This window comes from Cyclopterus lumpus, chromosome 21 (genome assembly GCF_009769545.1).
Source record: "Cyclopterus lumpus isolate fCycLum1 chromosome 21, fCycLum1.pri, whole genome shotgun sequence".
NCBI classification, from domain to species: domain Eukaryota; kingdom Metazoa; phylum Chordata; class Actinopteri; order Perciformes; family Cyclopteridae; genus Cyclopterus; species Cyclopterus lumpus.
The window spans coordinates 11,472,957-11,485,435 of NC_046986.1; the positions used below are offsets into that span (position 1 = coordinate 11,472,957).

Here is a 12,479-nt window from a genome sequence, read left to right on the forward strand (position 1 = left end):
AGTAACTTATACTCATATTATATTACATTATAACAGTGAAAATAATGTATTATAACAACTATGGGAGTTAGATCCTTGAAAAAGTCAGTGAGTGACCAGCAATTATACTTTTAATCTTGATTGTATATATCATCATCAACTGCTTGATCATTTAAAATGAGTTATTTTTTACAATAATTCTACAGGGCTATAAGCAGATTATAAGTATATAATACATTATAGACACGGGCGTCAAAGAAAGTGTTACATAAACATTTATTCAGATTGTTCTGCCGTTCTGCTTACTGGCTTCTCAGGAAAACACCATGTGGGCCATAAAGTAGAGTAGTGGGTGAGGCGCAAACTGATAATCACATCATTGTGAGACAGTATGACAGGATTTATCAGCACTTTGCCATCAGTCTCTTGTTTACTGCCCCCAGGATTCAGCAGCCACAATAGGTAAAAGCGATTTGGACTGTAATGACTTTTTGGGCTGTTATTAATAATTAATAAAATGTTCCACCCACTAATGATGCTAATAGTTTCCGGCAGGAGCCATAAAGCGCACTCAGAAACCAGATTTCTTCTTGTCCAAATGTTCACTAAAACTAAACTGAAATAGAAATATCACAAACCTGCACACATTTTCAGTTCAGAAGCTTCCTTCTCGGTAAATATTTTTAAGAACATTTTACACATAATGTTTTTTCGTCACTCAAGATGAATTGCTTAAAGTCACAGATTCATAAGTGCTTTCAATATTCCAAAGAGAGATCAATATAAGGTCACCCATTTACAGTTTGAGTGCTCACATTTTGCACACTGATAACTATTTTACAGTTTCTGAAATTACACTAATGCTGATTATGGTTTGGTAGCTATCAGCAATGTAACAGTTATTACGCGTATTGTAACAGTAAAAGCTGATGCTTAATGTCTCTGATTGTGGTGAGCACTTTAGATCCATTTCTTAAAATTCACCCCCCCCCAAAAAATAACCACTTATTGTAGGTGTGCTCTGATAAGCTCTAATATGACTTTTCAGACAGCGCAAGGATAGTTAGGAGCACATAAACACAACATTCAACCCATAAATGTGGCCTTTGAACAAAAATCTCTGAAACATTAATTAATCTCTTAGGGTATTGTGTCACCTGACACATTTCCATTCATGCATATCAGGGAGACGGTGGCAGTTTTCCACTGTACATTTTGAATGCATGATTCATGTGTTTAAGGATGTAAATTACTGCACATTCTGAATTGTCAGACAAAGCTAGGCAAAGCTACACAGGCTAATGTTCATGTAGAATATATAAAGGTAAAATACTTCTCTTTGTGGAAAAAATATAATAAGCATGCAGGGGAAAAAAGGATAACAAAAATAAATAATAATATTTCACACCAGTTCAGTTGGATTTCTGTGAATAGAAATGTGCATTTCACATATTATGTATATTACACACATTTAGTGTTCAAACAATAATGTCAATTCAAACTTCTGGAAATGTAAGCATTGTACAAGGCATATAATGTACCTGTACATAACAAAAAGATAAATTAGAACACAATTACAGAGAATATAAAGCCCGAAACAATGTGGATCCTAAATGATAAAGCTCCTAAACACTCTGTAGCTGCTCCCTTACTGTAATTGTTGCTGAATGTCTTATGATAAAACAGAACAGTTATTCCTGTCATAAATGATTTAAAGAGACAGAGTATAGTGAATAGTTCCACCAAACCATGGATGACAGCAGGGTCATTCTTAATGAAAGAAAGGCCAACCTATGGGCAATTAGCCTCTCTCTATGAGAATATTTAATCTATAATCCATCTTTAACCCCTCTCACAGCTAGTAATTAAATGAAGGACCTTGCATACATAAATCAATATATAAATGTATTTTATATAAAGAAAATAAATTAATGTTTTAGGCATACTTGAGGTACATGTCATCTTTATTATTTTGGCATTTCAGTGAAATGGGTTATAGCAGTGTCTTGCATGCAATTTATTTATACACTACAAGCATTATGCATATGAATGATGGGAGATGTTTAATCTTAGGTAATCAAAACATTCTTTCATTATTTATAAAGTATAGTGCAAGTATTGGACATTTTAATTACATGCAAAATATACTTACATGAATGGAATTATACTTTGATAACATGGAACAACAGATGAGGTCGTGATACAGTCTAGGGTGGTTGTCATAGCTATGGGAGAATTTAACAAAAGTGACACAACTGTCAATATAAAATGTAAACAGAAATAGGTAACATGAGATGTGTGATGCCAGGTCCTTGAGACAATCAGTCAGAATATTCTGAGCCGTCTTTCATTCAACTTCGATATTTATCATGATAAAGATTGAGAAGTATACTGTGAAAAAACAGTTTACAAAACACAAAAAAAACATACAGGTCACCATTTTCAAAGCAAAATGTACAATTAAAGGTTAAAAGTAAAGCTTAGACAACACAGTCATATTATCACCAGTAATCAAACACAGGGCTTATGAAGTTAAACTACCGTCCATGTTAGTTTTTATAGACATTTACATTTTCCACCTCAGCTTCTGCTAAAAGTATAGTGTCTCTGTCTGCCTGAATAAAGCGGATCATGGAGAATATATTTGGTTTCATATCACAGGTGATAAATATACATCTTTCCATACATTCTATAATTTCATAATCATTAGATTGAGGTCCATCATGAAAAACAACTATAAAAGAAAACAGACACAATAAGGAAAAGTCAAAAATGTTAAGCGATGCTGCTGTCCTACAAATAGACAATATCATAGATGATCTCCTCCTGGAGCACACTGTCGGAAATTTGTGGTTGAGTGAGGTCATTTATAACAGGGTCAGTTAGAGTGTGTACCTTTTTCTTAAATTGCCAGCTTTTTCTTAAATTGCCAGCTTTGAAATGCAAATGTTTCATATCAAATCTGTACATAATAAGCAATATTGTAAATGCTACATAGCACACAGCAGGCTAAGATGAAGTATGTGAATGATGTCGATGATTCAACAAACTGAATGTGCAAAGTATTTCTGCCCAGTTTTACTGCTCTGACACTGATAACCAAACATACTCGACCAGATTAGTTTGGACTGTAGGATAATCTCATGTTTCTGTAATATGAAAAAAAACAGCCATGTCGTGACTGTATTTTTTCGCACCATGAAGCATACGATGAAAATAGTACACTCTGGCATGCATAATCATGGAGAAACATTCATGCAGGTCTACATATCTCACTAACTGCAGCAACTCCAACACGGTCTCACGTGTTCTAAGCATCAAGCAAGACCGGCCTTGAGGTGGTGCTACTTGTTGTAAAGACTACCCCCGAAGGAACAACCCTTTCAAAAAGTAAAACAAAAAGTGTATAAAAGTTCAATTAATCAAACTATGATTTCTAAAAGTAGTAATGTAAAAACTGTTTTTTTTTCTCTGCCTGAATAAAAGGTAGGTAAAGTAATACAACAGTCAGTGATATAACAATAATTCAAGACACTGGGTAGCAGAACTAGCTGCAGTAGAAGTTAAAGCATTAACTACTGTTTCTTTCAGAACACTTAGCACGTACAGCCAAAAGACGTCCATGCTCCTGAAAACCACCAAAGTTGTCCAACTACAGTCTGTATGAGCCGACTGTAGTATACACTATAACCTTTAGACTCAAGTAAGTATGGTCCGTTTGGCATAAATATCCAAACTAAGGAGGGGAGTCCAATGGATGAACTTTTCACTTTCAAAGCTTGTAAACATTTTGTCATTAATTAAAATGTCTTTGTTGCATCTCCAGCATTATTTTACTTCTATTGCTCTTCGACATCTTTGCCCTCAACCTCCTTTTCACTTTTGTCTTTTTCATATTTGTTTTTTCCATTTGTTGTCACATTGTTACATGAAGGTTGAGGGGCTGTTGAAGGTGTCAGTTCACTTTTCTTGGCACTACAAATGTCTTGGAGTTTGTCCGTGACAATGTGTGTTTCATCACTTTCAATCTTATCCCTGGATGTGTCAGAGGGATTTGTAGCAGCATGTTTCTTTGTATACTCCCTGAAGGCCCTTTGGATGATAGTGGCGGATGTGTCCTCTTGTTTGCGACGGAGGGTGGTAGTTATGGGTTCATAGGACAATTTTGAAGGATTGGAGGCCATGAAGCGCTCCTCCATCTCCGCCCTTAGAATATCCATCTCCCCGCCCTCACCCAGAACACGTTTTGTAAATGCAAACAGGATGTCCAGGCAGTGAATGCGTTCACCACTCACCATGGGTAAATCCATAGAGATCAGTTCCATCTTGTTAGGCATGGCTATGCGTAATGGTGGGTCCAAAGCATCTGCAAATTCGGAGAGCTTTTTGTACTCCATGAACTGGGTTGCACGAGGATCAAACCTTTCCCAGACCTCATAAAACGTTTCAAAATCATCCTCACTTAGTGGGTCCGCACTCTCCTCAGTGGCGACACTGAAGTTTTCTAGGATAACTGCAATGTACATATTCACCACAATCAGGAAACAGATGATGATGTAGCTCACAAAGAAGGTGATCGCCACAGGAGGATTCCCACAGTCACCCTTAACACGGCTGCCAGGATGCTCTGTGGTACTGTTACAATCGTCTTCATGTTTGTTGAGAATGGGAGCAAGTAGGCCATCCCACCCTGCTGAAGTGGTGATCTGGAACAAACAGATCATGCTGTTGCCAAATGTCTCAAAATTGAAAAGGTCATCGATGCCTGCTTCCCTCTTGACGTAAGCAAAGTTTGACATGCCAAAGATGGCATAGATAAACATCACCAAGAAGAGTAGGAGACCGATGTTGAATAAGGCAGGAAGTGACATCATCAAGGCAAACAGGAGTGTACGGATTCCTTTGGCACTTTTAATAAGCCGCAGGACACGGCCAATCCGGGCCAAGCGAATGACTCTGAACAAGGTTGGTGAAACAAAATACTTCTCGATCAGAGAAGAGAGAAACATGCCTATGGAAAGAAAGAAAGAAAAAAACCTATTAAACAGATTGTAAACAATATACAGAAAAAGTGAATGATGTGAATTTATTTGAGCACTGCAGTGAACAGAAATGAGTCATACCAATGATTGACAGGACGACGACGATGAAATCAAATACATTCCAACCGTTTGTGAAAAAGTAATAGCGAAGAGCAATCATCTTCAACAAACACTCTCCAGTGAAGACCATAATGAAAAAAATATTAATGTCGTGCAGAATTTTGGCCTTTTCATCAGATTGATCGTCAGTTTCCACCATCATGGTTACCATATTAAGCCATATTAGAACCATTATTATTATATCGAATGCTTGTTTTGTGGTTAAGTCAAAGATGTATCCTTGAATTTTGTTCTGAAATAGACACAAGGCAGAGAAACACAAGTACAAGTTGGGTGCTATGAAACAAGGATTGGATTTGTAATACAGATATGATGCAGTCATGATTAAAGTTGCATACTGATGGCCGAGGAATAGGCTTTTGTGGTTTCTTTGATCCCAGCTTTTTCATGGCATTGTAGTATTTCTTCTGTTCTTCAGTCATAAAGATGTCTTGACCTCCAAAGTAAACATGGGATTTGAGACATGTTAAATCACAGCAAAGGTGATGAGGAGAAAGAAAAAAATCTGAAAGTAATGCTATTAAATATTGCATTTATGTCAGAATAGCAAGTCTAAATACCCAACCATTTAGAAAGCATATTTGATACTTATCTTTTTCTTTTGCTGATTGAAATTGTCTATGATCACACCAATAAAGAGATTGAGTGTGAAGAAGGCTCCAAATATGATGAAAACAACAAAATACATGTACATCTTCAGGTTGATCTCATATTCTGGTTGTTCGTTTTGCTATAATAGTGACAGAAAATTGAGACATTAGTACAATAAAGGTATAACCCTTAAGGTTTAAGCCATGGTTGATTTGGCAACGGGTACTTACAACAAGTGCAATTTCATACGACAGCAATGACAAATAAGTTAAGCAATCATAATTGAAAAGGGAGCGGAGCCAGTTTGCAGCTTCTAGCTGGTGCACATAATTGTTCCTCACTGCTCTTAATACTAGGAAGGTTAATGAATGATCTGTGTTGTGCAGTGTAAATGTGTGACAATAAACATTGATTTACACTTATTTGATTTACAAGGAAATGAGTGTGGGTGTTTGGTAAACAGCACAGGACTTTCACCAAGGAGACTGGTGATTGTGTCCTGTGCTATACCAAAAGTCAACATTATTTTAAGTTACGTAGTAACTTACCGAGGATACGCAACTCTACTTCCGCTGCGTAATGTAGCCTGCTTAACTCTGCAAAAAACGACTTATTTGAACCCAAACCAGAACCTGTTCTTGAACCTAACCAAGTAGTTTTGTTGCCCAAATCTAACCAAGTTGTTTCTTGTGAACACGGATTATAGTTTTGGAAAGAAAGAGAATGAATGAAACAAGCTGAAATTGACACGTTCAAAACTGACGCTTGCAGGGTGCGTAGAACATCATAGTTTGAAGCAAGCAAGCTGCCATATTTGACGAGCCCATGAAATTATTTGAATATGTTGATTGTTATTCAATTTTGCCTGGACAATGTGACTCCATCTCAAAAAAGAAAATGTATGTCAAGTAATTCATCAAAAGACAAGAAGCAAACATATTTTGTGTATTGTATTTATTTATATTTATTTAGCTATTTTCAATCTTCCCTACTTAGAAAGCTTGTTATTATTGAATATTGTGATATTATAAGAGATGATTACCTTGCTTTGAGAGTCCACAGCAGCATACATGATGTCCATCCAGCCCTTGAATGTAGCCTTTATAGAAATTAACAATATCCACAAAAAATATTGTCTTAGCTCTTTGATCTTTACATTGCTTCGAGTTTTACACCACTACAGCAAATAATCTATTGACAAATTTAAATCATCAATTGTCTTGTGCTCAGGTACTTACCACTTGCAACAGTGCAAGGTAACCCATGCCAACATTGTCAAAGTTGATTTTGACGTTCTTCCAGCGAGCAGCTTCTTTGCCCAAATTCTCACACTCTGTCTTGTTTTTCACCTCCGATGCCAGAAAATCTTTTTTTGGCATCGACAATTGGTCGACACAATGGCCGTACCTTCCTGCAAATAGGTTGACTCCCATGATGCTGAAGATAAGCCAGAAGATGAGACATACCAGCAGCACATTGAAGATGGAAGGAATGGCTCCAAGCAAGGCATTGACAACCACCTGCACACCGACACATAAACATAATCCATCTATACAGCAGAAATCACAGGATGTAGAATTGACGCACAACACTACTTGAGTAATGGTAAGAATAGGAAAACACAAGAGCACATTTTCGAGTCCTAACATACACATCCGCATGAGCTTATCATAGCTATGACTAACACCAAAAGCTCAAATACAATGATTGTGTATGCAGGTGGGAAAAGGCAGGAGACCGACGCTTTTCTCTACTGTCTCTAAAAGGTGCATTGGTGCTTACAACTGTTTAGACCAGGGTTTGTGCATTGCACAGCAAAATATCATAATGGAATGAGATGGTACAACAGATACGGCACAACTTAAAGTTGTTTTAACCTTTAGACAGAGGCAGGCTAGCTGATTACTGCTTATCATGCTAAGCTCATCTGTTACCCTGTATGCTAAGCTAAGCTAACCATCTATTGGCTTTAGCTTCACATTTTAATAACAGATATGACAGTGGTATCAATGTTATCATTGAACTCTCGGCATAAAAGCGAATAAGCGCATTCCACAGTGTCAAACTATTCCTTTAAACAAAAATCAGTGGTGCATAATTAGATCTTAAATTGAAAGATGATAAACAACAACAACTTTGTCATTTAAATGTGTAAGTCAGCCTGAGGACAAACAGCTGGATAAAGAGGATTAGGCATGGACAGAAAGGCTTCATTTACAAGCAACGCGTGTTTGGGGTAGTGAGCTGGTGACAGTGTAAATCCAGTGACTCTTACCCTCATGCCTTCAAACCGTGACAGGGCTCTCAGCGGCCTCAGAGCTCGCAGGGTTCTCAGAGACTTGATGGCACCGAGTTCAGAATATCCCATGGCATTGGCTACCATACTGACCAGTGAGACCTAGAACACATGCACAAACAAATGTCTTAGCAACCTAAGATGTGTTTAAAGTGTACTCATCTTTCCGTGTAAGCGGAGGTGTTTCTACCTACATCAACAATGAGAAAGTCCAGCCAGCACCAGGCATTTGTAAAATACTTGGCATATCCATATGCCACCCACTTCAGTAACATCTCCAGAATGAAGATGTAGGTGAAGATTTTGTCTGCAAATTCCAACACTGTTTTAATGGTCTTCCTCTTCTCAATGTAGACATCCTCAAAAGCCTGGATGTGTACAAAATGACATTATGTAATTAATTGCACATATGAATACAAATAAAGTAAATACATCATTTTCAATATCCTGACTTTCAACTGCACTAATAATGCAACTAAATGCTCTTCAAAGACAACGGTTTGAAAATCTACTACTGACGAGAGATGCCAGATAGAATATGTAAATACATGAGATCACCCAAATAAATCAGGTGTTCAAAAACAACTTCATGGACATTTGTCTTCCTGTCTTACCAGCGCTCCACTGCTAAGCAGGATCATGAAGATGATGAAGCTCTCAAACCAGTTGTGCTCCACGATCCGGTAACAGGTCTTTCTAACCATCCACCACACCTTCCACCAGCCCACTTCCGCATTTACCTGGCAGCACTGGAACTTTTGCACCCAGACTGAGTAGAAACAAAGGGGAGATGGTGATTTACCAGTACAATATTGAGTGTTAGATTAACACCAAGGCCATAGTAGGTTAAGTTGTGGTTATAGTAGTATTCACCATCAGGAAAGCAGGCATCAGGTTCCATAGATTCTTCCAATTCAAAGTCTACAGACTCTCCTCCCTCCCCGCCTGGCCCACAGTCTATTGTGCTGCCCTCAGAGGAGCTGAGCTGGCCATCGTCATCTACAATCTGTGAATAAAGCCAAATAAAACCGGTGTTCGATGAGCAAACATAACTGAGCCAAGGCAAATATAAGGGCCTGACATGCTGAGCACCTGTCTGTCAACACAATTCATGCACTTCATATCTCTTCCAAATTGAGTTATGTTCATACAAAAATAGTTATAAAACACCAAGAGACTTACACACGACATTTGCATTTGGTATGTTTTAGCTGCCACTGAAAATGATGTCTGTGTCATGTTGTTTAAAGCTGTTTGTCCTAACATCACTGACATGCATTCAGTTTAAGTTTAATTCAAATGTATGATGGATAAAATAAAGATCATGCATGAATACAAGTCTTATGTTTAAATATTAAAATGAAAAAAGCATCTGCATGTCTGAATAATAATGAAATACAATTTAAAAAAACGTTAGCGCATCCTCATTGGCTTGACAGCAGAACACCAGTTGAGTGCTTGTCAAGAGAGAAAGTAATTAAAAGCCTACATTACAGCTGCTAGTGTTGTCTCTCAGAGAGGATACCAGACTCTCAAAGATGGGACATTATACCAAATGTGATGGTGACACTGATTAGTCACTATGATTTTACTTTTTTTTTATTACATTAATTATTAAAAAAAATATTTTCCAATTAGAGACACACAACATATGCACAGTATTTGTTGTATACAGCCAGTTATATGACATATAACAACTAAGTACATGTAATAAGTCAGAATGATCTAAGTATCATAGGAGATTTGCAGCCTTCATGGTCTCTCCCTCAGTCTGCTGTTGTATTGCTTTCTACAGGGCGTGTCTCCTAAGCCGGGAGATGCAAACAGCTGGAATGCATTCCTGAAGAATGCAGTATCACTTGGCTGTCCTGGGACCAGCTGATGTCTTGCAGGTTATGATGTAAACATGTTGGTGCAATATAGTGAGAGCATTAAAATCAATGTGTTGATGGTTTGTGTTTCAACTCATCCATTCTATTTCTGTCAGATGCACTTCAACAAACTCACGAGTAAACTGTGGAACCTTAAATATAATATTCCTTTAGTGTGATTGAAATATCTAAAGCATGGTTTGCAGAAAGCCTTTATTTATGTATGGGCTGAAATCAGAAAACCACTATGCTATTTTAAAATGACACATATCCTGATTGGGAAATGCCTCATTGTAGTTGCAAAATGTAAAAAATCTAAATCTAAATTAAATATAATTTCACTGATATTTGAATGAAGAAAACTATTACAAATTCACGACTCCAGAGGGAAGGAAGTGAGGTTATAAAAGAACATGTGATCTGTTAAAAAGGTGAGGAAGAATGAAATGTAAAGCAGCAGCAAGCAAGCAACGACTTTACTTACAAACCTTCACTTGAGACCAAACATTTAAAAAAGTAAATTCATAAAGTAAAGCAAAACAAATCATACAGACAGACAGTGGGTTTCTTTTTTCTTTCACACTGTGAGCTTTCCTCCAATGCAAAGCACAAAGAGCCCCCCTAAGAGGTGGATTCAGCTCCCAAGCACTCAGGCTTAAATGGCATATAATTTAATCTACATTTTCCTGTCTATATGGCCTCTCCCTATTAAAGGGTCACGGTATATGGGATATTCAGGGGAAATGCACATACCTCATTGCTATGGACCATGGGCAAAGTGCTTCAACGTGACTACTGCGACAGATCAAACCACTTAGCCACAACAACAGATATGTTTGTCAAGAACCACAACCAACATTGAAATCCATGGTCATCTATCACACACCATAAACGTCAGTGACACAGCTGAAATTACTTTAAAGGCACTTTGAGAGAACAAATGGACCAATCCACAAGAGCATCCTTACCACATGGCATCCTGCTGCATCAGACGAAGCACTGCTGAAGTCCTCAGTGTTGAGGTTTTCAAAGTCAGACTCTCCCACAGCAATAGGAACTGTGACCGTCAGACTGGGATTGTTGATGAAAGACATTATGGAATCATCACTCTTGCTGCTGACTATGTACTTGTCTCCATTTTTGTCCACTCCGGTCACATCCCCATTTCCGTTCCTCGGAAAGTCTTTGATAGTACTGTTGGGGATACCATTCGGCCCTAGAGGTTTGTGGAGCTCATCCAGAGATTTTTCCTCACCCTTCCCTTTCTTCTTCCTCCTGAGACAGACACTGTTGCAGCTGCTTCGAAGCAGATTTTTGACAAAGGCAATGCCTTTGTGAATCCGTTCAATGGCAACCTGCAAATTGTTCATATCGCTGTCGTCCTCCGTCGCTGCGAGATTGTCAGCACTGAATGAACTCAGCAGCAGGGCCAGGAACAGGTTCAGCACCTATCAGAGAATGACATGACTTCACGTAAGACTGCGTCATCTTTTAGCTATTGTACTTAATGAGAACAACAAAACGTGTGTAGCTATAAAACTGAATCATGGGTTGGACAAGCTGGATTCATGAATTGACCATAAGAGATGATGATGTACCACAAGGTTTCCAATAACCATGACCATCATGTAGACAGTGATGCACATGTGGGTCCCAGCCACCTCCATACAGTCCCACATGGTCTCTATCCACTCTCCACAAAGCACTCGGAACACAATGAGGAATGAATGAAAGAAGTCATTCATGTGCCAACGGGGAAGTGTGCATTCGGTAGAGATTTTACACACACAGTCCTTGTAGTATTTTCCAAACAGCTGCATGCCGACCACAGCAAAGATGAAGACGATAATGGCCAACACCAGCGTCAGGTTGCCCAAAGCCCCCACTGAATTACCAATTATTTTGATCAATGTGTTAAGTGTGGGCCACGATTTAGCCAACTTGAATACTCTTAGCTGTAAAAACAAAAGAAAAACATATCATTTCAAATTCCTTTGGCACACAAATTGCACCTGAACATATTGGCTATATGACACATATAGACTTACCAATCTGAATGACCTTAGAACAGACATGCCAACCACGTTTTCCAAAAAAAGCTCCATCAAGCTTGAAGTGACAATGATTCCATCAAAAATATTCCATCTCTCCTGGAAGTAATAGTATGGGTTCATAGCAATGATCTTGAGGACCATTTCAGCCGTGAAGATGCCAGTGAATATCTTTATAAAAAGAAAAACCCAAAATGCTGACCATTAATAAACATCATAACTATTATGCCAAATAGGGGCACAAAAATAAATGTTCTGTGTTCTAGAATTACAATCTACTTACCACATTTCCAACATACAGCATGTTGATGAAGCCGTTGGACATTGGATAATGCTCCATGGCCATAAACATTGTGTTGAGTACAATGCAGATGGTGATGGCTAGGTCCACAAATGGATCCGTCACAATTAGTTTCACCACCCTCTTGATCATCAGCCATGCTGGACAACATTCCCAGATGAGGAAAGTGTGGGCAAAAGTGTGCAAGCAAGGAGGACACCTCTGCCTCGATTCTTCAAGCTCTGATGC

The 12,479-nt window shown here is 38.2% G+C and overlaps 1 protein-coding gene across 6 annotated transcripts in view; it reads right to left on the reverse strand.

Moving 5' to 3' along the window:
- LOC117750114 (tetratricopeptide repeat protein 21B-like) overlaps positions 1-12,479 on the reverse strand; it is a 36,467-nt gene that overhangs the window by 13,569 nt on the left and 10,419 nt on the right. For 2 of the 6 annotated variants that reach the window (XM_034561072.1, XM_034561076.1), the window contains exons 13-26: positions 12,234-12,472; positions 11,948-12,121; positions 11,498-11,854; positions 10,871-11,347; positions 8,902-9,013; positions 8,643-8,797; positions 8,223-8,396; positions 8,008-8,130; positions 6,971-7,252; positions 6,775-6,831; positions 5,734-5,871; positions 5,480-5,584; positions 5,103-5,373; positions 3,473-4,990 (exon numbers count right to left, since the gene is read on the reverse strand). In XM_034561072.1, the coding sequence (XP_034416963.1) occupies positions 3,819-4,990; positions 5,103-5,373; positions 5,480-5,584; positions 5,734-5,871; positions 6,775-6,831; positions 6,971-7,252; positions 8,008-8,130; positions 8,223-8,396; positions 8,643-8,797; positions 8,902-9,013; positions 10,871-11,347; positions 11,498-11,854; positions 11,948-12,121; positions 12,234-12,472 (3,836 nt within the window). In that variant the 3' untranslated portion in view covers positions 3,473-3,818. Of the gene's footprint in view, positions 1-3,472; positions 4,991-5,102; positions 5,374-5,479; positions 5,585-5,729; positions 5,872-6,774; positions 6,832-6,970; positions 7,253-8,007; positions 8,131-8,222; positions 8,397-8,642; positions 8,798-8,901; positions 9,035-9,279; positions 9,297-9,522; positions 9,540-10,867; positions 11,348-11,497; positions 11,855-11,947; positions 12,122-12,233; positions 12,473-12,479 lie in introns of those variants that run through there. The other 4 variants (XM_034561074.1, XM_034561075.1, XM_034561071.1 and 1 more) reach the window with 4 other exon arrangements.